The sequence below is a fragment of the Episyrphus balteatus genome, chromosome 3 (assembly GCF_945859705.1).
Source record: "Episyrphus balteatus chromosome 3, idEpiBalt1.1, whole genome shotgun sequence".
Taxonomy (NCBI): domain Eukaryota; kingdom Metazoa; phylum Arthropoda; class Insecta; order Diptera; family Syrphidae; genus Episyrphus; species Episyrphus balteatus.
In genome coordinates this window covers 55129781-55156634 of record NC_079136.1, presented here as the reverse complement: position 1 = coordinate 55156634, position 26854 = coordinate 55129781, and the positions used below count along the sequence as shown (strand labels likewise).

Sequence of the window (26854 nt, the reverse complement as noted above, 5' to 3'; positions counted from 1 at the left end):
AAGGCTCCTTATATTTTGCTGCTCATTTCGTTGCACCCCGATGAGAAATGGCAATATTCTGCACATCGTCATAGATTCTTTATCTTTATTTCAAAATAAGGCTTCAAAAAGGATAGTACATATAACATCAAATCATTTTGGAACAGTGTTGCCGTTTTAAATCAGTTCATTATGTTGTATATTTACAATACAACCTTGCAGTCAAAAGATTAATCAACTTTTCTGCACCGTAATCTAATAGTCCTATTATTACTTGTGTGTCTCAGTGAAAAAGCTATAACTCCTGCCTTTAATCTTAGTGAAGCATCTTCAAATTGCACTCGTGATTGTTTTTGTATTGTTCAATAAACTTCCATATAGACGCTTTATAAAAGGCTCAGCCAAGCTATAGCTCTATTAAACACGTAAACGAAATAATAAGAAATAATAAGAAAGGTAGGCCTAAAAACTCCTGGTACAAGCAAATGCAAAAACACCAGCATTCAGTTGGCCTTAGAAATGGAACAATACAAAACCGGGAGGCCCGATTTCTGAGGTCAACCCGGCGAACCCCACAAGCGGATCACTAGTGTGAAGCAGTAACGTGGGATAGTTATGATCCCCTCGACATCGAGATCATAACAGCGCCGAGAAAAAGGAAGAAGAAGAAGAAACACGTAAAGGAAAGTCTTCAGCAAGCATTTAATGCCTGCAAAGGTAGTCTTAAAAGTCGTCTGCCTTACTTGCGACTATGGTCAAGCAATGGATTTGATAGCAGCCCAACTAAAATTTCTTTGTATATAATCTTACAGAAGCTAAATTTAAACCTCGGTTAAGCTTCGTTAAAATTTCTCCGCTATTAAAAAAGATCAAGTTATACAAATTGTTTCATATTACTTCTGTAAGTTTCATAAAAGTTTTAAGGATGAATAACTTCCATAAAAAAGCTTTATAGAAGCCTTATAAAAAGTATAACCTGTATTGTGTTAGCTCTCATACTTTGACACAAATTTAAATGCCTATACTTTTGCAGGATCTCTTAAAACTATTTTGAAGTAACCATTTAACCATTTGTGCAAATCATTCAGCAGCTATCATATCATATTTATGACGTAGTTTACTATTGCACTCTGCGATAAGGCAACCAGCAGTGGTTTGATTCTTACAAATTTCTCTAGCTAGCATAGCTCAAATAAGCATTTGGTAGGAGTACTTGATGCTGGTGAAAAGCTCGTATTTGATTGCCTTTTATGGGAATCACACCAAACGGAGGGAAGGTCTTCTATGGCGAATTAGGCTTCTTTACGATTTTCCAATATGCGACCATTTTCCAGACCAGAATTGTTACGTCCTATCTCTGAGAATCATATTAAAAAATCTTTAGGGTACTCAAGAAATCTGATCAAAAAAAATCTGCGGTTCTTAAAAATGCTCTTAAATACCAGCTACGAAATATGTGAATGAAAATTTCTTCATATTGTACCTACAATTTATAAAATACTCTTTGCAAGTGGCAGCACTGGTTACTATAAACCTAAGCTCCAAGTTTGATTCCTCAACATGCTTACCATCATCATGTACCAAGTTCTGTTTGCCAATCCCTATCATCCATCTCAAAAGTGCAGTATGTGGTACTTCATAAAGGCACTCCGTCTGTTTTCATCATCTTAGAGGTTGTTTAATAAAAACACACACAAGAAAGAAATCTTTTGGGTGGAGATTGACTTCTGGGTTGATAGACCTGAGGGTTAAAGCTTCTTTCAAAGATGTTTAACAAAATCGATAGTCAAGTGAAAGAGTTCTTCCTTTGCCGTCGCCACCGTGTCGCCGCCTGGTCCTCCCCCAATATACCAATGATGATGAATAGTTCAAATGCAGTAGACCCTTGGGAAGGAAAGAACATCATGTTCAACAAGTGAATCGGTATAGTTCATAAACGATTTGGTTTTTGTTTTTCATTCGTTCGTCGGTCTATGCAGTTGCTACTGTATGCGGTACTATCTCTCGTCTGGGTGTAGCCTAGGGGCATGTACCTCAATACCTTTTACAAACTTACATACACAAAAGTCTGAGTCGTGGGTGTTTTAATTTACTTTTTATGTTTTTTTTTTTTACTTTTTTGGTGTAACATGCTTAGAAGCTCCAAGTCAAGTTAAATGAGTGACTTTCGGTTAAAGGCAGATTCTTTGTTAGATAAGCTTAAGGAAAAGTTTAGTTTTTTGTTGGACAGAAAAGAAATAAAAAAAAATAATAAACGAATTTCTATTGAAAGTAGGTAGTGGATGAATGGAAACTAGGTCGTCAGAGCACGACCCGGTAAAGAGTTTTTTTGTGGAGACGACACAAAAGATGATAAACATGGCCGCTTGTTTGGGCGGAATAATTTATGGAGGAAGTGCGTTAATTTCAAAAAATATAACCATTTAGAAAAGCAGGAAGTTTGAATATAAGAAAAGAAGAAAGTGTGCTCTAGTTTGTTGTTTTTCCATTGTTTGTTAACTTTGAGCCCATAGTGACAATAGAGGTGTCGTGTGGAAAGACTTGAAAGAGGTGTTGATTGAAAGTAGTTTGAAACTTTTGTTTCCATTATTAAACGATTGTTCTTATTAACTATTTATTCATAAGTTTTCTTTTTTAACTTAAGGTTGACGTATAAAAGTTGATGTGATTATTTTTGCTGACCGTCTTCAAACTCGTGCTTCATTCTTACTAAGGTTGACTTGTGCTTCATTCACTTACATTCTATGATAAAACAGACAGAATAATCGATAGAATGAGTTGATATGAGTTATTCACCACCCAACTAACAATTTTGCTTCTATAAAGCTTTATAGAAGCAAAAGAAGCATGTATAAAGCTTTACAGAAGAAAAATTGTTAGTCGGGCAGAGTAAAATAATAATAATATTTTGGGTGTCGTTTGACTGAAATTGTGAAACGGCCTAAGCACGAAAAATTTCAGATGCATTTGTTAAATGACAAAAATATTGACACATTATAGTCAGTCAGAAAATTGATATTGTTTTTCGCTAAGTTCTTTAGTGCAGAATTTCTTTGTATGTATTCGTTATTTTTTGTGTGGCTCACACCTCAAGTTTAGGTGTAAATTTTTTTTCTTAAATTCATTGTTTGACGGAATTCTCTGCTTCTTCCAATTGGAAATTAACGGATTTTGATGAAATACGAATATAAACTCAAGTTGGGCGCCATATCAGGAAATAAATTAATTAATATAAGCAAATCAGTGAATAAGATAAAGGAATGAAAGGAAAAAATAACTCTAAAAACTTGGTCATGCAAAGAAATTTCTCCAAATAACTTGATGGCGGTAGTAGCTCTCGAGTAGTTATTTGGACATCACGAGGGTTAGTCAAAGCTCACCTCTAGTTTATAAATAACGAGCCTCGTCCAACAATGGATAGATATCGGTAATCTGGGCATTTTTTTGTCTGAGATTCTTTCCAAGTGTGCAACTAAAGACTCCATAAAAACGAATTCTCATAGTGAAAAAGAACTCATGATGGGTTTTCTCTATTTTTCTCCGTAGCTGAGCTGCTGAACTTTCTGATATAATCTTTTATCGATTCATAAAAACTCTAGGATACCATCGTTGCTTTTTCTTATGTATTTATGAATTATGATATATAAAAATATATTTTGGACAACAATTCTTGAGTTTACGGTTAAATTAAAAAAAAAATGTCCAGCCTATTAAAAAACTATCTGTTTCTTTTTGATTAGATTTTTTTTTAATGAAAAAAATTCACTGCTTTAATCATCTACTTCAACTAGGTACTATAAACCTAAAATTCCCACCATTCCTCAGAATCATACAAATGCAACAAATTACTACTTCATTTTTGAACAAACCAATTTGCTTGCATTCTCGGCTTCTGATGTTTATCGAATTAATCTCTTCAATTCTGTGTCTGTCGCATGCAATGTATGTCTTGTTCGTAATTGATTTAACTTTGCTTGGAGTTTTCCGGTAATCGTTAACTCAGCAAGTCCAGTCTAGGTATTTTTTTTTTCTCTTGTTACTTCATAGTGGATACAAAACCCTCAACATCAAATTACGAGAGAAAGACATTGGGACAAAGTAACTTTGCAATTGGATTAAAATAATCTGCAGACAAATGCGATTGTAGAGAAACTTGAATGACATATTTTCTGTTGCAAATTTAAAAAAAAATCACAACCTTCTTCAAAAACTTAAATTTGATTTTTATTTTAAAGCTCAAGTCATTAATATTAAGACATCGAATAATAAAATATTTTTTTTAGCGGCTCATATTTATCAATTAATAATTTTTTTTTGAATTTTTTACTCATTTTACTTATATGGTTGCACTATTGTGCGCGACTCGACGCCTCAATAAACCGCCACTCAAGCCAATGAATTTCTCGTTCTGTCACACTTGCATTTCTTATTGCTCTACGTGACACTTGAGCGCATATTAAGCGCACTGTACACTTAGACTTCTATCGTCACATTCTCACCGGATTGTCATTCTAGACGGCACTTTAATAGCCAACATAATAAAAAACAATGCAGTTATTAATTTGTTTCATTTTTTTGTTCTGCGGCAAACTTCCGTTGAATGAAACATTATAGTAAAATGGCGAATGACCTCTTATTAATTTCTTCGTCATACCAGATATTGAATGATGGTAAACAATAAAAATAAAACAAAACAACAGCGAATAACAAATCAATCAAATAAGGAATACAATCAGAATAATGCACAATTATCGTTACGTCACACGATGTATGTACAAATTGTCTTGATGGATCTTTTTTTTATATTTCTGACAGTTAAGTGCAATATTGCAACAGTATTTCCATAGAGCCCACATGTGTGTTATTGTCAAATGAAGTCTTAACTGACGCAATTTGACGCACCCTTTGCACATAAAAATCCTCTTTATTGAATTAATCAATTTGAATAAGGAACAGGAAGTTGTAATCATTTGATGGGATTCTAATGATTTAAAAAAAAAAAAAACCTCGGACAATAGTTTCCGTTTTACGAAGAAAAAAAAAACTGTACATTGTTAACTCTTTTGAAGTTTCAATGAAATAGTTTAACGGTTTAAAATGCGACTCACATTGAATTTAAGATTGAAGAAAACTAAGATTCAAGTGAACTATTCATCATGTTATTGCAAGTATGTAGATGACTTTATTATGAATAACGCTGCTCAATGGATCAGATTGTGCTCTTTAATTTTTGTCTGAATAAATTATAAGAGGTACAAGGATGTTAATAATATTTTTAGGTTATCTTCTGCGACCGCAAAATTTTTGATCCAAATTGGTCTAATTGGTTTGTCCATCTTTGTTAACCCAAAATTTTTGTTTGTTCACCCTTCAAAAATTTTTAAGAGCAAAATTTTTTTTATAGAAAGTTTGAAAAATGAAAAATCATCTATGTAAAACACAAAAATTTTTAGATAGATATACAAAATTAATTACAATCGTTTGACCATCTTGAGCTGTACCAACTCCGTTTAGGATATATTCTAAAGACAAATTTTGCTCTGAAAATTTCAAAAACTCCTAAACTCTTCTATTTTTTCTTAAATTTTAAAAAACTTTTGAGAAATTTGCACTGAAAAATAAAAAAATCCCAAAGAAAATGAATACAAATTTTGCAGATCTGTTTAAGCCCAAAGTCCAAATGTTGACTCTACAGCCGTATAATTTGCAGTTAGCAAATGGTCAAAAAAATTCAGATGGTTTTACTATTCAGTCAGTGATTAAATTAGAGGAAACTAAAAAAGTCACTGTGGTGTATGCGTATCTTTTGTGAATGTAAAAATCTTTACTAGTTTTTTATTTATTTTATTGTTTGTCAGAAAAAAATAAAAAAATACATTTTTTCCAAACATTTATTTTTTTGCTGCAATTTCAATATTTTGAGCGGCATTTGCTATTGTACAAGCGCCAATGTCTTGACTGTGAAAATGAACTTATCGATAAAAACTTTTTATCTTTAAAATTTCGTTTGTCAAGTTTTGTATTCTGAAATTCCCTTTCAAAATCTGTTCCTTCCAATAAAATACACAAAAAACAACTAAATTGGATTTTTTTACGTTTCCTGAAGAATTTTTAAAAATTTCGAACACAGCACGAGTATCAGGAAAGTGAACTTAAAGAAAAAAATCTCTGTATTTGTCAGAACGTCCGAAATTGGATTCGTGGAAAACTATTTAAAATAACTTCTAATATTTATCCACGCTTTAAAGCTTCATCTTGTAAACATTATCAACTCGCAAAAAGTGAACAAAAGTAGGTAAATTTACCATTGCTGACAACTAATACCAAAAACCAAAGACAAGTTCCACAATACCTCAAAATCATACTCGTTCTCATTAATGACAAAAAAAAAGCATGCCAGCTTGTTGATGTGTATTACTTTCATTCAACAAATTATAATCCTAGCCCGCACCAATAGCCTATAACCATCTATCAACTGCATATGAAGCTTTCATTAACAGACTACACCATCACTTGCATTGAAGATTATGTCATTAAAGACAATAGCCCGTAAAGTGTCGATGAATTTAACAATAAAACTTGTAATACGATTATCGGGGTTGATTATGATGGTTTCGAATATAATACATATGGATGACTGGATGCACTTTTTCGCTATCAATTAATTAACCTCAATACATAAACCCTTCTCCTTCATCAGAATATGACGTAAAGTCTGGAAAAGAGATTAAAAATGGGGGACTAACTGACGACTTGTACATCAACATCAACCAGCAAGTCTCAAGTCATAATATAAATGAGTGTTTTCTTTTCCTTTTTTTTAAGTTCGAACAAAACGTATTCGAAAATGTCAAGCAATGCACTTGAGTCGATTCAAGAGATCTTTATTCTTCTGTATGTTGACTTAAGAAAGGTACATCTACTAGATACTTTCAAGTTGGATGAGAGAATTGAAAAAAAAAAACACTCGTGTGTTTATGATAATCTTGGCAACCGACAATGAATGACGAGCAGAGTTGCCAACGCAAAGTTATTTTTAAACTTCATTTTTACTTTCTTGACAATAACTGATGTAATCATGTCAATTAATTTATTTCGAATTTGAACATTTAACTTCGAAATTTAGAAGGTTTCTTTAGAATTTTGCAGCTTCGAGGCAACCATAGACTGAATGAAAATACGGTTAGCTCTGTTCGTTTACTTTATGTTATACCAATTACATTGACATTTAAAAGTGATTTTGATAAATTACAAAGATTTTTCTTTGGGAGCATACTGTCAACCTTTCCCATGTGTCCAGTATATTTCGAAAGCTTAAGCAGTTCTGCTGTAATTTACTATGCTATGGCAACCCTATCGACGACTGACGGTAACTTGGATTGAAAAAGAAGATGATGCATGAGAACTGGGAACCTAAGTGGAATCACTTTAAATATCTTTCGTCTTCTACTTGTTGGTCTTGAATGACGGACTACATTACGTTTACACTTATAAGTATGGAATTTTATTGTCTACTCGTTGGGTTGTGATGTAGTTCAATTAATTAAAAACTCATCGACATCAAGAACTGTAATGTAGTGTGTGTAATTTGTAGATATGGTTTAGTTACATAAATATTTAAACAGAAATTATAACACACACACGAGAGTTGGATTGAGTTTGTTTTACAAAATTGATTGATGTCACAAATTATACACATGATTCTGAGGACACAGACACATTACAATTTGGTTCATCAAAAAACATTAAAAATTGAGCCGGCAAAACAGATGTTGACTTTGAATTGGAATTATACTACTGACATTGACCAATTAAATATGCTGAACGATATGTGGTCAATTAAATACATCAGTTCCGCTTTTGGAGTGCCTTGCTGTTTGGAGTTAAGGTCAGGGTGTTGTAGTAACGTATATTAAACGTTGACAGAGTTATTTTTTTATGAGGCCTTTGAACTCGTGGGATAATGTTTTATTACTTTGGAAATATAGAGGCTATTGACTTTATTTATTATTAAAACTGGTAGTAAACAGTGTTTTCGTTTTCAAGAAGTGTATTTACTTCTCGTGAAAGGAAAAGTTAAAACTTATAGTGATAAGTTATTATTGATTATATTTTCCTTACCTTATAAATAAATTCAGATGAGAGAGTATTTTTTAGACATGAATTAATTCTTGCCCCAATCTCGGGCATTTTAGGGCTCCATCCTCAAAAAAAGCACCCTTTCACCCAAAATTATTTTTTAAAATTTGTTAATTCATTCTTTCTATCGCAAATGTACCTAATTTCATTTGGATTGCTACATTATTTTTTCCCTTTAAAAAAATAAACATTCTTTTAACAATGCAATTCTAATAGACATCTTGCTTCCAATCTCAAATGTAAAATAATTCGTGAATTAAACCATATTTCTCTACAGCTAAAAAAACACCCTTTTACATTCTGAATTGTATGTCTTCTTTGAAAAAAAAGAACCCAAATTGTGGGAAATATGCTTTTTTAATAAAAGTAAAAATCACACTTTTCAAAGTTAAGGAAATCTTTACTTAAACACAAGTTTGGCACCTATAAGACAACCACAAACATGATTCTTGAACACATTTTCCAAAATTTAAGCATTTGTTTAAAGTTAAACTACGTTTATAAATATGTAATAGCCTTAGTTCTTGTTACAAACCAAGTTTAAAAAATAAACCAAATTTATGTCAATCCCTCAAAAAACACCCTTTTGCCAGAAATATTTTTAAGAACTTTATGGATTCTTAGTATCTGGCTCATAGGCTATCTTAAAAGTCACTCCAATTTCAATCAATTTTACAGATTTCAATATACTTTGTCGAAAGTGTCAGCTAAAAATTGAAATTTATCAAAATAACATTGAATTGCCTGCAAGAAAAAATAACAGAAAAAAGGCCAACTAAAAAGTTTAGTTCCATCCAGATTTTTTTGTGAAACAAATTTTCAATATAGTACTTGAACATGCCTTCAGCTAATGTTTAGTGGGCGCTTAAAAACGCACATGAAAAAAGCCGATTCACATAGACCCCAAGGAGTACTTCAGCCTGTTCAATTGCCATAGGTATCTAATATTGTTCTACAAGCCCCCCGAGGGGCTCTTTTCCACTCTTCTCATACTAAATTGATGTTTAATTAAAACAGAATAGGTATTTTTGTTTATATTCTAGAAAGGCAACATATATGTACTTACAAACATTTGTTTATTGTATACATATCAAGTACATCTATATATACATTTTCTGACCTAAATAATTCAAAGAATCCCTTTGGGTTAATCGATCAATAGGCTTGTCCTCTATATAAAAAAAAAAAACAGGAGCAGCTGATTTATTTTTTCTTCCCCACACAAATGAATATATACACATAAAACTGTGCTGGATAAATATATACATACAATACATACATACAAAATATAGTACATTGAAAAAAAAAGAAAAAAAAAATCCTCTGTATTATCCCCATTAAAATCAGGAAAAGTCTATTTATGGAACATTAGATTCTTGGTATTTCCGTTCTTTTCTTTGGAAAATCTCTCCATAAAACTATATATCTGGAATAAGAAGTAAAATTTTAGAGCTTCATATAAGCCAAAAAGGCTGATAGGCTTGTTCACTCCCGTATACATGTAACTGGAACGAAAATATCAGCTGAAAATAAAAAAAAAAAAAAAACTTTGACACGGCTGATGATGAAAACAACGGTCTAAATTACTTTTGCTTTGATGATTTCATTCTAAAGACAAATATTGATTGTGGAATAGATTTTGGGCAAAGAGGAAAACGGATATTGATGCTAAATATATAATCAAAATTGATTTTAGCATTTCAAGTGGATGTTTGTTATTGAAGAGAATAGGAAATAAACTTTTCGGTTGAGAATATAATCAACAGAAAAACGTCAAGAAAAAGACTTTATGAAGAATCGATAAATACAGAAATTTGAAAAATATCTAAACCAGGTAATTGACTTTCGAGATCTGAAAGAAAAAAGACCTCCTCAATGAAGAACTAAAAACTTTAAATGAAAATTGGATATCCTATTTTGAAAATCGTTGCCGTTGATCCAGGTTCGGCAGATTACACTGGTCAACAAGGTTTTTGCCACAAGAACCAAAATATAATTTTCTAGTAGTTTTTGGGGTGCTGAATCCGAATCTGAAGTCAGAAAAATTTGATTGGCCTTCGTTTTTAAAATATTACCGTTAGAAAATGTCAAAAAACGTAATTTTGGCTGTTTTCGAGATTATGTTTTTATATGGAGTAATTCATTATGAATAAATTTGTAACGGTGCCTATAAGAGCTAAATTTATTCTTTCGAAAAATGTTTAAATCTTTCCGATATCTCTTTTATTGCCCGAGATATTTAAAATTTAAGTAGCGGTCTTTGAATCAGAAACAACACTGGCTAACCAAATTAAACTTTTTTTGCCACAAGAATCAAAATATACTTTTCTGAAGGTTTTTGGGTTGCTGAACTCGAATCCATAATCAGCCTTCGTTCTTGAAATATTACTGTTATAAAATGCAAAAAAAGGGTTTTTTTTTATAACGGTTATATTTCAAGAACGGAGGCTAATAGAATTTTTCTGATTGCGGATTTGAGTTCAGCAACTTGAAAACCTTCAGAAAAGTATATTTTGGTTCTTGTGGCAAAAATTCTGTGACCAGTGACTTAAACTTTAGATTAAGTTTAGTTTCTCTTTGGCTTATTAAATGAAACTTAAGATATCTCGAGCAATAAAAGATATATCGGGAAAATTTAAACAGTTTTTGAAAGAAGAATATCTGTTCTTATAATAACCGTTTCAAATTTGTTTATAATGAATTACCCCACATAAAAACAAAACCTCGAAAACAGCCAAAATGACGTTTTTTATATTTTTTATAACGGTAATATTTCAAAAACGGAGGCCAGTCAAATTTTTCTGACTTCAGATTCGGATTCAGCACCCCAAAAAAATACTAGAAAAGCATATTTTGGTAAGTTTTTGCTGAAAAGACCTTTTCATGGCAAATTTATTTCGGTAAAAAAAGAAATAATTTTGGAATCAGAGTAAGTGACATGAAAAGTTGTTAAGTTAATGCAAAATTGTTTGTATTTTTGTTGAGAAAGTAGCAGTTTTTGATCAGCTAATTGGAGTAAATGTAGACGCGTTGATCTATAGCGCTGCTCAACTTTTGTTGAAGATCCAAGAATTTTGTAATGTGTGTGATTTTTTATGAAGAAGATCTGAAGTTGAATATTTTTTTTGAATAAAAACTGTCAATTCGGGACATCCTTGACAAAAACCAAGTAAATTATGATATTTTTTTTGAAACGTTTCTCTTTTTTTTCATAAATCATAACCTAGATGACTCTTGTCCATAAATAACCTTAAAACACCCTTATCGCGTATAAATATTTACGTTTACGGTTAAGGTAACTCCTATTTCATCCAGGTTTATAATTTTCTTGTTCCATTCAACCTCGACCTATCAAAATAAATTATTCAATTCTTGGAATTTCTCAAAACAATGTTTTCTTTTCATGAAAAATATGTAGTTGGTTTGTAAAAAAAAAAAACTATTTAACTACATATTTTATTGACGACTTTATTGTGCCTTGGTTGACTGACCACATATGCTAATAAAAAATTAAACAAAACACCTAAATCAACGACGTATATTAATTGCTTAGTTATGTTGGCCCCATATTTTTGTATATCATAAATTTATTAGAGTGTGTCCCGAACTCCATCAACCATTAACACAGCATGAACATGATTTCCATGTCAGAAGAACTCATTTTTGTAATAACAAAAAAAATAAAAACAAAAAGATTACTTGAGTTCAGTACTTCGCTTCGGTTAACATTGAGTTATTAAAATCTTAATTACAAACTAATTGTAATTTCTATGTTTTAAAGGTCTTAAGTAAACGCGCGCTCGAAAACATGGGTGTCTTAACAAAAAGGGCTTCTTATTTATACTATCTTTTTAAACTGCAAAAAAAATTATGTAACTATGATTTAAATTAAAATACGGACTGGGCGCACTGGCACTTGAATTTATAATAACAACTTGATTTAATATTCAAGGCATGTTGGTAATTACCAAAACAAGAATCAAAGCTTTAAGATAGCCTTTAGAGGTTTTGCTGAAAGTTGTTGGGTTAGGTTTTGTTTGTAATTTAATTACCTATAAACAAACATTCATGACTCGTGCCAATTTGTGTTTTGTTCTTTTTTTTATGGTTTTGATTAATCATTATTAATAAAACTTATTGCAAACCTAATTTGGTTCAAGCCATAAAAATCGAGTATTGTGCGTGAGGTCCAAGAATGAAGTTCCCCATTTTTTTTTAGATTTTTTTCTACTGACATTTTGTGGTCATAATTTTGAAAAGATATTATTTATTATAAATTATAATTAATTAAAAATCAGAAAGGAAGTTATGAGCTCTTTTAAATAAAATGTTAAACTGGGTGTTGGTCTGGAAATGGTAACGGAGTTACGAATAACAGAGTTACGCGCGACAGAGTTACGGCCGTCAAAGTTACGCGAAACCGAAGTTACGAAAAACTAGAGTTACGAATTCTAAAGTTATGTTAAGCTATGAAATGTGATTTTTGGGTTGGCAACAATTGCGAGGAACGATATGGAATTATGGAAACATAAATAAGAGAATATCGATGCTCATTGGTTATTTTAATAGATTTTAACGAAAATGGTTGTGGTTTAATCTTTTTATGCAAAAAACAACCCTATTCCTTGTTTATTTATTTGACACAGGATAAGTTAAAAATCAAACAAAAACCAATTTTAAATAACACCCATTTTCGCTTTACTCATTTAGTTCTGACCAATGAGAAAAATGTTAATCTCTTGTTTGTATTTTCATAATTCCATATCGTTCCTCGCAATTGTTGCCAACCCAAAAATCACATGTCATAGCTTAACATAACTTTAGAATTCGTAACTCTAGATTTTCGTAACTTCGGTTTCGCGTAACTTTGACGCTCGTAACTCTGTCGCCCGTAACTCTGGTATTCGTAACTTCGTCGGTTTCCCAAATTATCATAATCTTTAACAAAATGCAAAATGTTTTTTTTTTGCCATTGATAAAAATGTTTGAATTCATGGGGAAAAGTGCCAAAAGTTCAAAGTTCCATTTTTCACCAAGAAATGCTCTTACCGTACTTTAAAAAAATTTAAAATTTAATCTGAATGAACAAGTTATATCCGATCCATATAGTGGTAAAGTTGGACAAAATTTTGCCAAGTTCGTAGAAAGAACCGGAAAAACTTCGAAAAAAATTTTTTTTTGTCGGTATTCTTTAGGATTTAGGGAATAACATTGCATGAAAATTTTTGCTAGAATGTTTCGAACTTTGAAATCCTTTCTAAAAATTCCAGTATGACTATTTTTACTCAAAAAACCTCAAAAAAATTTGGAATTTTTTTGTATCCCTTTATTATTTCCATTAGTTTAGTTTTTTTTTCAAACCTGTCTATAGGTTGGCAATAATTTTGATAATTTTTCTTTCTCCTTCCTAAATATGTCACACCATTTATTTTAAACTACACCTACTCCAAACTACATTAATAAACACCCCACGAATTACAGTCGCCTACATCTTAAGAACTTCCGACCCAGTTATTTACATGCAGTTAATCAACCCCAACCTCAATCTAAAAGTTAAAAGTAAAATAAAATATAAAATGGTACCTTTACACACAGTCTCTTCAACGTATATGGTATGTAGGTATACATATTTATAGTTAAAAATACAAACTTAAATTACATGAAACCACCATTAAACCTTCAAATATAATTTTCCTCTCAAGAATTCCTTGCGATGCAAAAGGCTCTCACAGAATATAACAACTTTATGTTACATTATGTGAATAATAATCATGCGGTTCACAAGAGTTCCTCGCAAAAAAAAAAAAAAAAAACACAAAATATCATTATGTCTTCAAAATGAGCGAAACAAAAATCAAAATATAAAAAGTAAACTCACGTTAAAGGGTCATAAAGTCCTTTCTGTGAGGTTATCAACAAAAAATATGTGTAAGTTAAAATATGTTTGTATACCAACTGTAACTCTGTATATTTTGCACTTTAAAGAGACTATATAGGAATGGGCTTGAGTGTATGTTGTATTGTGGAACATGAATCATAACATCCACTTAACTTCTTCCCCAACATCCTTCATAAGAATTTCTGTTTCTGTTTTTTTGTTGTTGCAAAACATAAAGTTGAGTGCGTATAAATGTCGCAACATAATGCCACACAATTAAACGAAATAATTGTGTTGCAATCGTTATAATTTGAAGTCAGTCAGTCTTTGGATGTATATTTTTTACAGTCTATGTCAAAAGTTTGTCTACAGAAAAAAAAAATAAAAAAGAAAATTTTCGAAATTTCCACCCACTTGACTTAATTTTTGAAAGATTTATATAAAATTGATAAAATTGATAAGTTCACACTGTTTCCGTTTTTTTTTTTTAAGTGTAACTCAACTTTTGGTGTACACTGTATCTACCTAGATATTTTGCAACATCATCATAATCATTATTTTTCATGCAACCTCTTTCAAATTTTTTTTTGCTTTCTTTTTCTTTGCAGGAGTACGTATTCAAGTATCACGGCCAGAAGTTGGGAATACTGCAGCCTCATGTGTTTGCCCTTGCCGAAGCTGCTTATAAGAACATTAAGGACACAAATAAAAATCAGGTAAAAATATATATCTAAAACACATTTATACCATACGCAACGTATGGTATAAGAATTAATACATATCTTAGGGTAACGACATAAAAAACAGACAGACAGACATTATTTGCTCGTGTACTTGAAGAAGTAAAAAAAAAAAACTCTTCTTTATGGTAGAAGTATGTTTTAACAATAAACAGCAAGCACCAAGGACTCGCAATTTTTCTCTTTCTCTGGGACAAAATATAATACAAAAAAAAGTTATGTGTTATACACCTGAATACAAACATTGGAAAAGCCCACTTTGGCATAATTATTATTTTCCATCAAGATTAGGGGGCTGGATCTGTTGTTTAAAGGTGTTTGTTTGTTGTTCAATTCTTGTGCTGCTGCTATTTGGTGTGATTACATACTTTTGATTTGGATGAATGACTTGGGTGTGTGTAAATTGAAATATTTATGTGGGACTTACGGAGTAAATTTTACACTCCTTGTCATATGATTGTGATTGGATAGAAGAACACAAATTATGTTCTGTAAGCAAAGATCTTTGTAAACATTAATTTGAAACATAGGTTTCGTGAGTTATAATAACATTTGAAGTGTCAAGGAAATACATATACGGGAGAATCAAATTAAAACATATTCCTAGAAACACGCACATTTTATTATTTAAATTGAACTTGAAAATCCTAGAATAAAAATAAGTAATTTTAAAAATTTTGACATCAAAAATTGATTTTGACAAAAAAAGATGGTTGCACAAATTTTGTTGTGCACAATACCTTAGTAATTCTATAATGTCATTTGATTTTGTTTGCACACTATCCCTTTGCCTTTAATCACTAAATTTTTTTAATAAGTATTCTTTTTGAGTTTATCAAAATTTTCAAAAACACGTACCTACTTTTTTTTTGAAAAATCAAAACCGTGTCATTCAATTTTCTTGAAATAAAAAAGAATGTCGTATAAGAAATAAAATCGCATACTTCGTTTGGAAGTCAAAACATCAAGATTTCGTAATATTAAAAAAGATGTCTTATTAATTTTGGTATTTTATAAAATTAAATTAAAACTTATATTTGTATGAATGTTAACATAAAAAAATCTTATCATTCTAAACAATAGTTATGATAAGGGCTAGTAAGGGCGATCGACTCATGCATTTCGTAAATTTCTGATCTATTAAAAATAAAATTTAAAAAAAGATATTGACAATTTTACTTTAAGAACAAAATTCAAGTTATTTTCAATAACTTTTTGAAAAAAAAAAACTTGCGAATTCATAAAACTTAGTACAACCCATTCGAATTATGAATTTAATGTTTGCAAGAATGTATATCAGATTAAAGAGTAAATATAAATTCTTTTTATTTTTCATTCCCATTTTATTTAATATTTCTTCAAAATATTAAAATTAAATAAATTTTTATAAGTTTTCCATATCCCAGTAATTTTAGGCATTTTTTACCTCAATCTGCGGAAAAATTTCTACTGGGCTCGATTTTGGTATAGACCTTCGTTACGGCGTTGTAATGAAGATGTGAAAAATCGACATTGATATCGCGTCCGCGTTAGAAGTTATAGAGGTCAAAAGGTCATGAAAATCAGTTTTTCGCATATATCTCGTGACCCGTTGCTCGGAGGTCAATAGGGGTCTATGGAAAATCTGTTCGTCATAAAATTATCTACAAATATTGCCTTATGCATTTTTCTGTAAATCCAACCGATTTCGGACTATATTATAATGTAGTCATTCAAACTACATAAATATGTTCAAAGTTTCGATATGACTCTTAGAAGTAGTCTAAGATTGATTTGGGGTGTTTTGACCCTCAAATGTTTTTACCCTGAGACCAAAACGTCCGACCTCCGATCAACAGGTCACGAGATATATGCGAAAAACTGATTTTCGTGACCTTTTGACCTCCATAACTTCTAACGCGGACGCGATATCAATGTCGATTTTTCACATCTTCACAACAACGCCGTAACGAGGGTCTATAGATACCAAAATCGAGCCCATTGGGATTTTTTCCGCAGATAAAACCTAAAATTACTGGACTACCGATACAATTTTCCAAATGACATTTCTCTCTAAAAAAAACAACTTTTCGATAAAGATAGGAAATAATTTTGTATTTGTAAAAAAAAAGTTGAGATATCAATCAAACATGACATTACGATGAAATTACTGGTTCAGTTTAAATAAATTTTAATGCAAAAGCACTTATATATTATAATACTCAAGCAATGAATGTAAACCAAAACCAAATCAAAACCATACCAACTTCATTAAAAAAAAAAAAATTTCAAAAAACGGCTCTGTTTTTTTCTAAAAAGGCATTTAAATAAAAGAAATCAGTTTTTCATACTTTTTTTTTGCACCTCAAATTAACTTAAGATATTATTTTTTGCCTTAGAAGGAAAAATTTTCATTTTTTTTTCAAATTTTAATACAAAAAAGTTTGAAAATTGTAAGCAACTTGATTGATTTTTGTTAAAATTATTTTTTTTTTAAATTTTTGTTTTAAATACTGATTGAATAAAAAAAATTCCAGTTATACTTTAAAAAGGGATGTGATAAGAAAATCTTTAAAACAAATTTATGAAACTACTCCCAAAATAAGAAAACTAAAAATATCTCATAATGTGGTTTTTAGGCTAACTGAGTAAAAATACGTTGAATTGAATGTAGTAGGAAAATTTTAATAAGCTCTTAAATAAAGAAAACTTCAAAATTTGTAGGAACATGAAAATGATCCCAAATGTGAAAAAATAAATATTTCCAAAAATTTGAAGTTCTAGAACGAAAACAATAAGATTTTTGCGTTTAGTGAACTCATATCCATAAAATTTGACATAAATCTTTCTGGAAAAATTTAAAAAGTTGTAATAAAGCGCAAACAAATCTATATCTTAAGTAGTCTTGGTTGATTGATTTTGTATGTCATTACGTAAATGCAGACAAGTACACGGTTAAAAATTCTGGAGTATTTTTCAATACTTTTTGGGTTACATATAGGTCTACACCAGAAATGTATTAAAATTTAATACAAGAAAATATTAAAATTTTTTAGTTAATACCAAATGTATTAAAATATAATACAGTTGTATTAAAAAATAATACAGTTTATATTAGAATTTAAAACCAAATGTATTAAATTTCAATTATTGTATATTAAAATTTAATCTTTTTATATTAATTTCTAATAATTTTATTAAAATATAATACAAATACATTTCAATTCAATACAAAATGTATTTAAAGTTAATAAAATATATTCTTTTTCTTAATTCATTACTGAAAATATATATTAATCATAAATAATATAATAATGGTGATATTATTTTCTCTATTTTACCTGTTTCACAAACTGTGGCATGTAAAATCGTATTGCCGATCAAAATTTATCTGTAATGTATGTATTTTGCTTCGAAAAAACACAAAGCGCCTTCAAATTAGTAAAAATTTGCAAATTTTAATTAAATTTTTTTTTAGAAAAGGTACCTCAAACAAAGGATTTTTTTCATTTTAAATATGGCTTCTGCTGACCACAGTACACATAAAAGGTAATATCTTCCAAACCAATGTCAGCTACCGTAAATCTTATTTCTTTTATTTAGCGACGGAAAACGCACAAAAACTGAAAAACCACGCACACGACTAATTTGTTTACAATAATTCAAGGTTTTCCGCAAGGAAACACGAAGAAAATTTGTTATTTTTTAATTTATAATTTTTTCAAATGACACTTTATAAATTTAAACTAAAACAAATTTCCTGTTTACTGCGATTAAAATATAAATATTAAAGGCCGACCTGACAGATTGGTGCCCATTTTTGACAAACAAATTTTGACAACGTTCGGAATATAATAACCTTATTATGTGTACTGTGGCTGCTGACGTTTGATTAAAATTTAATATTCTCGTATTACAATTTAATACTTTTTATATTAGTTTTTAATAAATTTGTATTATATTTTAATACAATTATATTAAAATGTAATATAATTATATTAAAATAGAAATACAATACACTCAAATATAATACAAAAATATTAAAATCCAATACAGCGGTATTAAAATTCAATACAAGATTAGAATTTAACATACGGAGATTATTTTTTAATAATTTTTGTATTACAAGTAGTAAACTTAATACTTAAATATTGAAATTTAATACCAAAAAGATTAAAAATAATTTTAATATTTTGGAAGTATTAAATTGTAATATTTTTTGTATTGAAAATTGCTTTTATACAAGAGCTGTTTTAAAAAATACTCCAGAATTTTAAACCGTGTACTAATGAGTGGAATTATGGTAATAACAGAAGTATGTACTTAAACAAAGTGATATTTTTGACACAACAATTATAAAAAAATCATAAATATTTCAGACATCATTCCTATTTCTCATTACTTCAGTCAAAGAAATGATGACAACACAATATTTCTGTCCGACATTATCGACGCAAATCATATTATGTTATTTAGTGAATTCTTGTATCAGTGCCGACAATCCAACGACTACCCCTAAACTTATAAATTTAACAAAGCATTCTTACTTTCAGTAATTGAATACTACTTTCTAATAACCAACCACAAAGCTTGAAAAAATTTCCCTCCAAACACACAAAAATTGCCCTTTATTTGTTTTTCTTATAAGTCTTTAATGTCCCTTAATGGCAAATAACATTTTTCCCTTCTACATGCAGGAAGTACTCTAATTTATCAAGAGCCAACCCCATGTTTGTAAAAGGAAACTTAAATATTTCCTTGTTTTCTTCATACAGTGAATGTCAAAGTTATTCGGACAATGCAAAGAAATTCATAAATTTATTGTACGAGTACATGAATCAATAGGTTTAAGTTTAAAAATAGATGGTTTGTAAAAGGGGTTATCCTTATATAGATCTCCTCACTTATTTGCCGGTGTCTTTGATAAACAAAAGACCACCAAATTGAATGTCCAAACAATTGTAGAAATGCCAGTATTATCCCCAGACAACTTACGACTTTATAATAATAATAACCGTCCAATTTAATACCAGTCTATTTTATCCATAAAAAATAAACATAATCAAACAAAAAGACAGCTAGACAAAAATAATAATAAAACACCTTATAAATTATTCAAAAATAAATTCTCATTTACTCATTTTTTTACTTTTGTTTACAGTCTTGTGTTATATCCGGTGAATCAGGTGCCGGCAAAACGGAAACGACCAAATTTATTCTACAGTATTTGTGCACAGTGACGTGCGACGTCTCCACATGGGTGCAGCAACAAATCCTCGAAGCCAATACAATACTCGAAGCATTTGGTGAGTAACCAAACAAAGAATTCATTACGTATCTGATGGCGATGACCTAGCCACCATATTAGTTATTCAAATGAGAATACAAAAAGTGAAACTTTTTGTTTTGACCTGGTTTCAATTAAACAGAAAAAATATCTTTCCCCGAGTGACATAACATCGTATAATAATTTCATTGTTTTGTTTGTTTTTTATTTTGCAGGCAACGCAAAAACCATCCGCAATGACAACAGTTCCAGATTTGGTAAATTCATGCAAGTGTGCTTCGATTCAAAATGGTGCATTCGAGGGTGCATTATCCAGGATTACCTACTCGAACAATCCCGCATAACATTTCAAAGTCCTGGCGAAAGGAACTACCATGTGCTGTATCAGCTTGTGGCAGAGGGCCAAAATAACAAAGAAATGGCCAATTCATTTCACCTCAAAGAACCTTCATTTTATCGATATTTAAATGGTTCGGGTAATGTCCAAATGGATATACCAACGGAGGCGAAAAAATTCGAAGCTCTACGGATGGCATTTACTGTTTTGCAAATACCACAACCAACAATTGATGGAATTATTAGGGTGTTGAGTGCAATTTTATGGTTGGGCAATTTGGATTTTCAAGATATCGATGGGGAACGTTGTGAGTTGGCTGTGAGTGATAAGGAGATTGTGGCAACAGTTGCAGATTTGTTGGGCTTGAAGGCCGATGATGTGCAGCAAGTTTGTTTGAAGAGACAAATCAATGTGAGGGGAAATATTACAAAAATTCCATTGAAATTTCAAGAGGTGAGATTAATTCGAATTTTTATGTAAATTAAAAAAAGTTTTAGTTTTGCTGAAATGGAAATACTTTTTCCTTTGGGTTGGGTAGAGGCTTGGTTTTCGAAAGGTTTTTTCATCCGGATTTAACACAAAAAAAAAAAATAAAATAAAAAATCAAAGAGATTTATATTGATTAAAACCTTCCAGATAAATTTAGTTTTGCTTGTATCCAGTTGTTCTGTAACTATACACGCTGCCTATTTTTTCGAATTTTTGAATTTTTGTTGAAATTCTTTTTATCTCATCAAAAATTGATTTATGGTATTGAGCAAAATTCCTTTTATTTTCATGGGATAAATAGAATTTTAAACAATTCACAAACGTTTACCGTCAATGCAACACGGAACAGAGGTTCAGGTATTATTTAATTGTCCAAAATGTTGTTTAAATGCATCATGGAAAGTCTTATGGGCTAATATATATTTAGGAAAATATTTAAATATTTAGAAAAAGCGACAGTAACGGTTTTTTGAGTTTCCAGTTTTCACTTCTGTTTAAGAAAAAACATTGGTCACAAGGTTTTTGGGACAGAAATATTATAATGTTACATTTTTGAGCTTATATCCTTTTGGAAATTAAAAAAAAAAAACAGTTTTCGAGATAAATTCCTCTGTAAATATATTTTTGCAAAGCACACTCAAAATGTCAGAGAAAAGGATACAAATAAGAAGATAGACATCAAGCTCACTTAAAATTTTATTTTTTTACTACCCGAGAAAAAAGAAATGCTGAAAATAAATATAACATGTATTAAATTAAGTGGATTTCTTCATGTTTTTTTCCAAGAAGACTACTGTTTTAAATTAAGCGGAAAAATTTTCTAATCGTTTTATTATTTTACCTGCTGACGATTTTATTTTTCTAAACTTAAACTTATTTTTTCATTTTTAGTCGAGTTTTTTTTAAGGAAATTCTTATTTAAATGAAATGCAGTTCACTTTAAATTTAACAGAATTTAAACAGATTCCATTTAATATTTATATATACATAAAAGGAATCTTTGTGATTTAAGAAGATGATATCTAAAATGGTGTCATCTTATTTTAAAGTGCCTTATTTTTCTACGTGTAATTACTACTTACTAAAGTTCTCTATTCTAGATTAGATTTTGTAACTCTCTTCTCTTAAGAAAAACACTTTAATTTAACCACCTTTAAAATTGTTTTTAAGAATTTTGTAATCTCAAATATTTAGGTGATAAAGATAATACGTTTTTGAAACAAAATTTTCAATTATTATTTTTCGTTGATCATTCTTCAATCCTTTATCTATTTTTCTTTTTAACTCAACCTTAAAGAAGATCAATTATTTCAAGAATCATTATGTATTAGACTTCTTTTGACGATACAAAAAGAGTGTCCTCTTTTGATCTGCTATAAACAGTAAGCAAACATTTTGACCAAATCGTTATTACAATTCCCATGTCTGATAAAGCTCTCCCCTAATTCTATCTTGATTATTTTTAATTATTCGTGTATATTCTAGTTCGCATTTAATTAATTTGTCATACACACCATTTCTTGAGTTGTTATATAAAAAGTGTGAGCCACACTAATTTAGATAATTAAAGATAAATAACACCGGCACACAAAAAAAAAAAAATTGCACGACTGGGGTCGCACGTACTTGCTCTTATGCTTAAAGTAACTATAATGTTAAAGCTTTTTATTCAAGAAATTAAAAATTTGATATTTTGAAGAAATTTCATAAGTAGTATAAAAAAATTAAATCTGTTTTTATAATTAATTAAACTCCGTTTGAAATTATCTTAAAAAAAAAAAACAAATATGCCATTTTATTTCTTGTATAAAAAGGTATTTTTAGAAAAAATTTTTCGAAAATTGTAGGAGCCGTTTTTTAAAAAAATAGTTTTTTATATATAAAAATTTTTTAACATTTTTCAAAAAAAAAGTTGGGATGCCATTTTGAAGAAATAATTAATTTACACATTAAAACTAAATTTCAAAATTTTTCATTAATCCGTTTTCAAAAAATTGATTTTTCAAAAAAAAATTTTGAAATATTTTTTAAAAAACCAAAAATGCGTTTTTTGAAAATTTTCTAAAATTTTAAAATTATCTTCACTTACACACTTTTGTAAAAAAATTTTCATTTGAATCGGGTTAATGTTGTACGAGATATTCAGAAACGAAAAAAACCGTTTTATGACAGGTACCGTTAATAACGGTACAAAAAATATTTTTTTTATTTAAAAAGTTGGCTCTTATGTGTTGTACTACACACAAAAATTTTAATCAAAATCGTTAGAGCCGTTTTTGAAAAAAATTAACTTTTCTATTTCCGTTATATGGCAGGTACCGTTAGTTTTGGTCATAAAAAAAAAATTTCAATTTCCCCTCTAGGGAATCACCAAAAACTGCTAACTACCAAGTTTGAAGAAAATCACTTCACTCGTTTAGGCTGCAGCTCCAGATAGGGACAGACAGACAGACAGACAGACAGACAGACAGACAGACAGAATTGCCGGACCCACTTTTTTGGCATTCTCCATCATCGTAATGTCATGTAAAATTGTTATCTCGAGTTCGATTTTTTTTACGAATCCTAAACTTGCCCTATAGTACGTATATCGCAAGTAAAAAGTGTCATAAACCAGAAACCAAACCTATCTTTCTATATGTTTTTGGACCCGCTGAATCCGAATTTCAAGTCCGTTTGGCCCTGTCACCCTCCAGTTTTGAGTAATATGCAAAAAACTCAAAAAAGGTAGTTTTTGGGGTCTTTTTTACACTTTTCTCAAAACTGGAGGGTGACCGGGCAAAACGGACTTAAAATTCGGATTCAACGGTCCCAAAAACATATAGAAAGATAGGTCTGGTTTCTGGTTCATACAACTTTTTTTTTTGTGTGCTAGCACTGTCGCGACATGTCGCTGTCATACGCGGCACACAAAAAAAAAAGTTTCATGTACCAGGAAGCAGACCTATCTTTCTATATGTTTTTGGGACCGCTGAATCCGATTTTCAAGTCCGTTTTGCCCGGTCACCCTTCAGTTTTGAGAAAAATGAAAAAAACTCCAAAAAAGTCATAAAAATTCAAACAAAATGCACTCACAGCTCAAAACTGGAGGGTGATGGGGCCAAACGGACTCCAAATTCGGATTCAGCGTGCCCAAAAACATATAGAAAGATAGGTCTGGTTTCTGGTTCACGACACTTTTTTTTTGTGTGCCGGTGTAATTAAAGATAATAATTATCTTATAAATCTTCTCAGGTTATATTTTTTTGTTTCATAAATCAAAACACTTTGTTTACCAACGAGTAAAACAAACAAATTCCGTCCAAACAAAGACGCAATTACGATAAGGAAAATACCATTTATTCAATGATACTAAAGAAGCTTCCTCATAACATGACACAAATCTTATAAATGATTACATTCTAAGATTTGCATATGAAAGTCATATCATCATTAATCATCTTTATTTCAGTGAAAGAAAGTTTTTTTTTATTTTCCTATATGAAAAAGAAAAGACAATAATTTTGACTTTTCTCTCTAACATAACAATAACATAAGCTTAATAACACACGCAACTCCAATAAAAATATAAAAATAAATTGTCACTCACCGTTAAAACCCAAAAACATTTTCATGGTCTACACAGATTTATATATTTTGATTAAGTCCTCGTTTACACTGCCAAGTTGTTAATCTGTTTTTAGGATCTTTTTTTTAAATAAAACAAAGAACCATATAATAAACAGACTGATATAGCTTATTTCCGATTTCCGCCTGATGTTTATCTCACAATGCGATGATTTTAAATCGAAACGAATTTGTCTGATGTTTCTTTTTTTATCGCATTGCGTGCATCAATTTAATTTTTTTTTAGGATCCACAAATTTATCAATTTGATACGACTGTTATAGAAAAGACAGACTTTATTTTGGTTTGCCACATGTAATTAATATCTTTTGGGCCTTTAAGGGGAGACTTAATTTAGTTCTTAGCTATTAGATGAAATGTTTGTCAATCAATAAATTGATGGAAAAAAAGTTATAGAGAACAATAACGTAATGTAACAAGATATCTGTTTCGGTCCCTTATTTTTTTGGACTTGAATTCATGATAAATCGAGTTTGAACAAAAAATATAAGGACAAATATTTTTCACTGTAAATAATATATCGAAGTCTTAGTAAGTAATGGATCTAATTAAAAATTATTGAATTCATCTGTATTTTAAGTTTAAGTAGATTAGTAAATTAAAATTTGCAGCGATGTTTTGAATGATATTTCTATATTTATTGCAGTTTAAATACACAAATAGCAAACATTAACAACCAGCTGCGTTACCTTATTACAAATGTCAGTATATTATATGAAAGCTTAAAACTATAATAAAGTAAGTTCACAAACTCAATTAAAATCAAAGTGAACTTCATTTTACTTTAATAGGAATTTTCTTCATAAAAAAATTCTGCTTAGAAATGAAGTGATTTTCCACTAAATTTATTTGCACTCTTGTTGAAATTAAAAGATTAAACAAAAATAAACGGGTGTTAGCCTTAATTTAAAAAAAGATTCTTTTCTTTTGTCATACATTTTATGTTTTGTTGAGGTGTAAGAAATTAAAAAGATTTGTCGGCTTATTTCAAGCCTTCTTAGTAGAAAACATGCAGAAACCCGCTTAATTTAATACAGATTCCATTTGATTTTTAGCATATCTTTTTTCTCCATGTAGGTACAAACAATTTGTACTTTTGTACTATTGGTTTGTATTATCCATAGCTTTGTTCCTTGGTTCCATGCAATTTTGCATGACAACTACGTTTCCAATTTATTCTTTATGGTAACGCATTGGCAACAATGAATAACAACATAAGTCAACTTATGTCGAAATTGAGATTTTTACAGAATCTGATGCGCAATAAGCGATTCTATCTGCCATATTTTTTTCGTATTTTTATCTTAGTGGTTTATGAATTACAGGTTAAAGAAAAATGATATTAGCATTGACTTGTAATGGGAAGCCAAACTTTCAAAACGCTCGAGCGCGCTGTCCTGAAAAGTTGTAAAAACTGACTTATGTTGTTATTCCTTGTTGCCACAAATTTATCAAGCTTATTCCACCTAACCAACGGCGATTATTTTAAACAATTTAACTGAGTTCAACTTTTCATAGTTTTTAACTAATTTGTACCTTTTCCTCATGAAAAGTGAAATTCAACCAAATAGATAAATTTTTATGCATCGAATAGTATTTCTTGCCAAGGTTTCAACAATTAAATAACGCATCTTTTTTTTCAGGCACGAGAAAATCGTCATGCTATGGCAAAAGCACTTTACTCGCGAACTTTTGCATGGCTTATCAGTCAAATAAACATCTGCATCAATCCCGGTCAGGATTCTACTCGATTCCTTGGAGTCCTTGATATATTTGGATTTGAAAACTTTGCAGTGAATTCTTTTGAACAACTCTGCATCAACTATACCAACGAAAAACTCCACAAGTTCTTCAACCATTATGTGTTCGCTCTCGAGCAGGAAATTGTAAGAAAATATTAATCCTCAAAAAAATCTCAAATTAAAATTTAATTATCATTATTCTTTTATATCAAAACAGTATAAACAAGAAGAAATCAAATATTCACACATCGAATTCACTGATAATACGTTGTGTCTTGAACTGATCGAAAAACCACCACGATGCATACTCAAACTCCTTACCGAGCAGTGTCACATGCCCAAGGGATCCGATTTGGCTTACCTTACAAATTTACACGGTGAATTCGAATCGAATGCAAACTATGTTAAAGGTACAGATCGACGGCATTGGGAAACCGAATTCGGTATAAAACACTATGCCGGTTGTGTGTTGTATACGGTGAAGGGATTTGTCGATAAGAATCGGGACGTGCAACAGGATGTTTTATTTGATTTTATGAGCCGCAGTGAAAATGTCTTCGTGCAGGAATTGTCTTCCTATCAGGTAAATACCCAAAGAAATAAATACTTTTGTATACGTGATTTTCCATCTAAAAATACAAATTATTGTTTTTTTTT

The 26854-nt window shown here is 30.2% G+C and overlaps 1 protein-coding gene across 3 annotated transcripts in view; it reads left to right on the top strand.

Moving 5' to 3' along the window:
• LOC129913005 (unconventional myosin heavy chain 6) overlaps positions 1-26854 on the top strand; it is a 76026-nt gene that overhangs the window by 32931 nt on the left and 16241 nt on the right. For all 3 annotated transcript variants that reach the window (XM_055991312.1, XM_055991315.1, XM_055991313.1), the window contains 5 exons: positions 14605-14712; positions 19877-20021; positions 20218-20792; positions 26099-26341; positions 26415-26780. In XM_055991312.1, the coding sequence (XP_055847287.1) occupies positions 14605-14712; positions 19877-20021; positions 20218-20792; positions 26099-26341; positions 26415-26780 (1437 nt within the window). The remainder of the gene's footprint in view (positions 1-14604; positions 14713-19876; positions 20022-20217; positions 20793-26098; positions 26342-26414; positions 26781-26854) is intronic.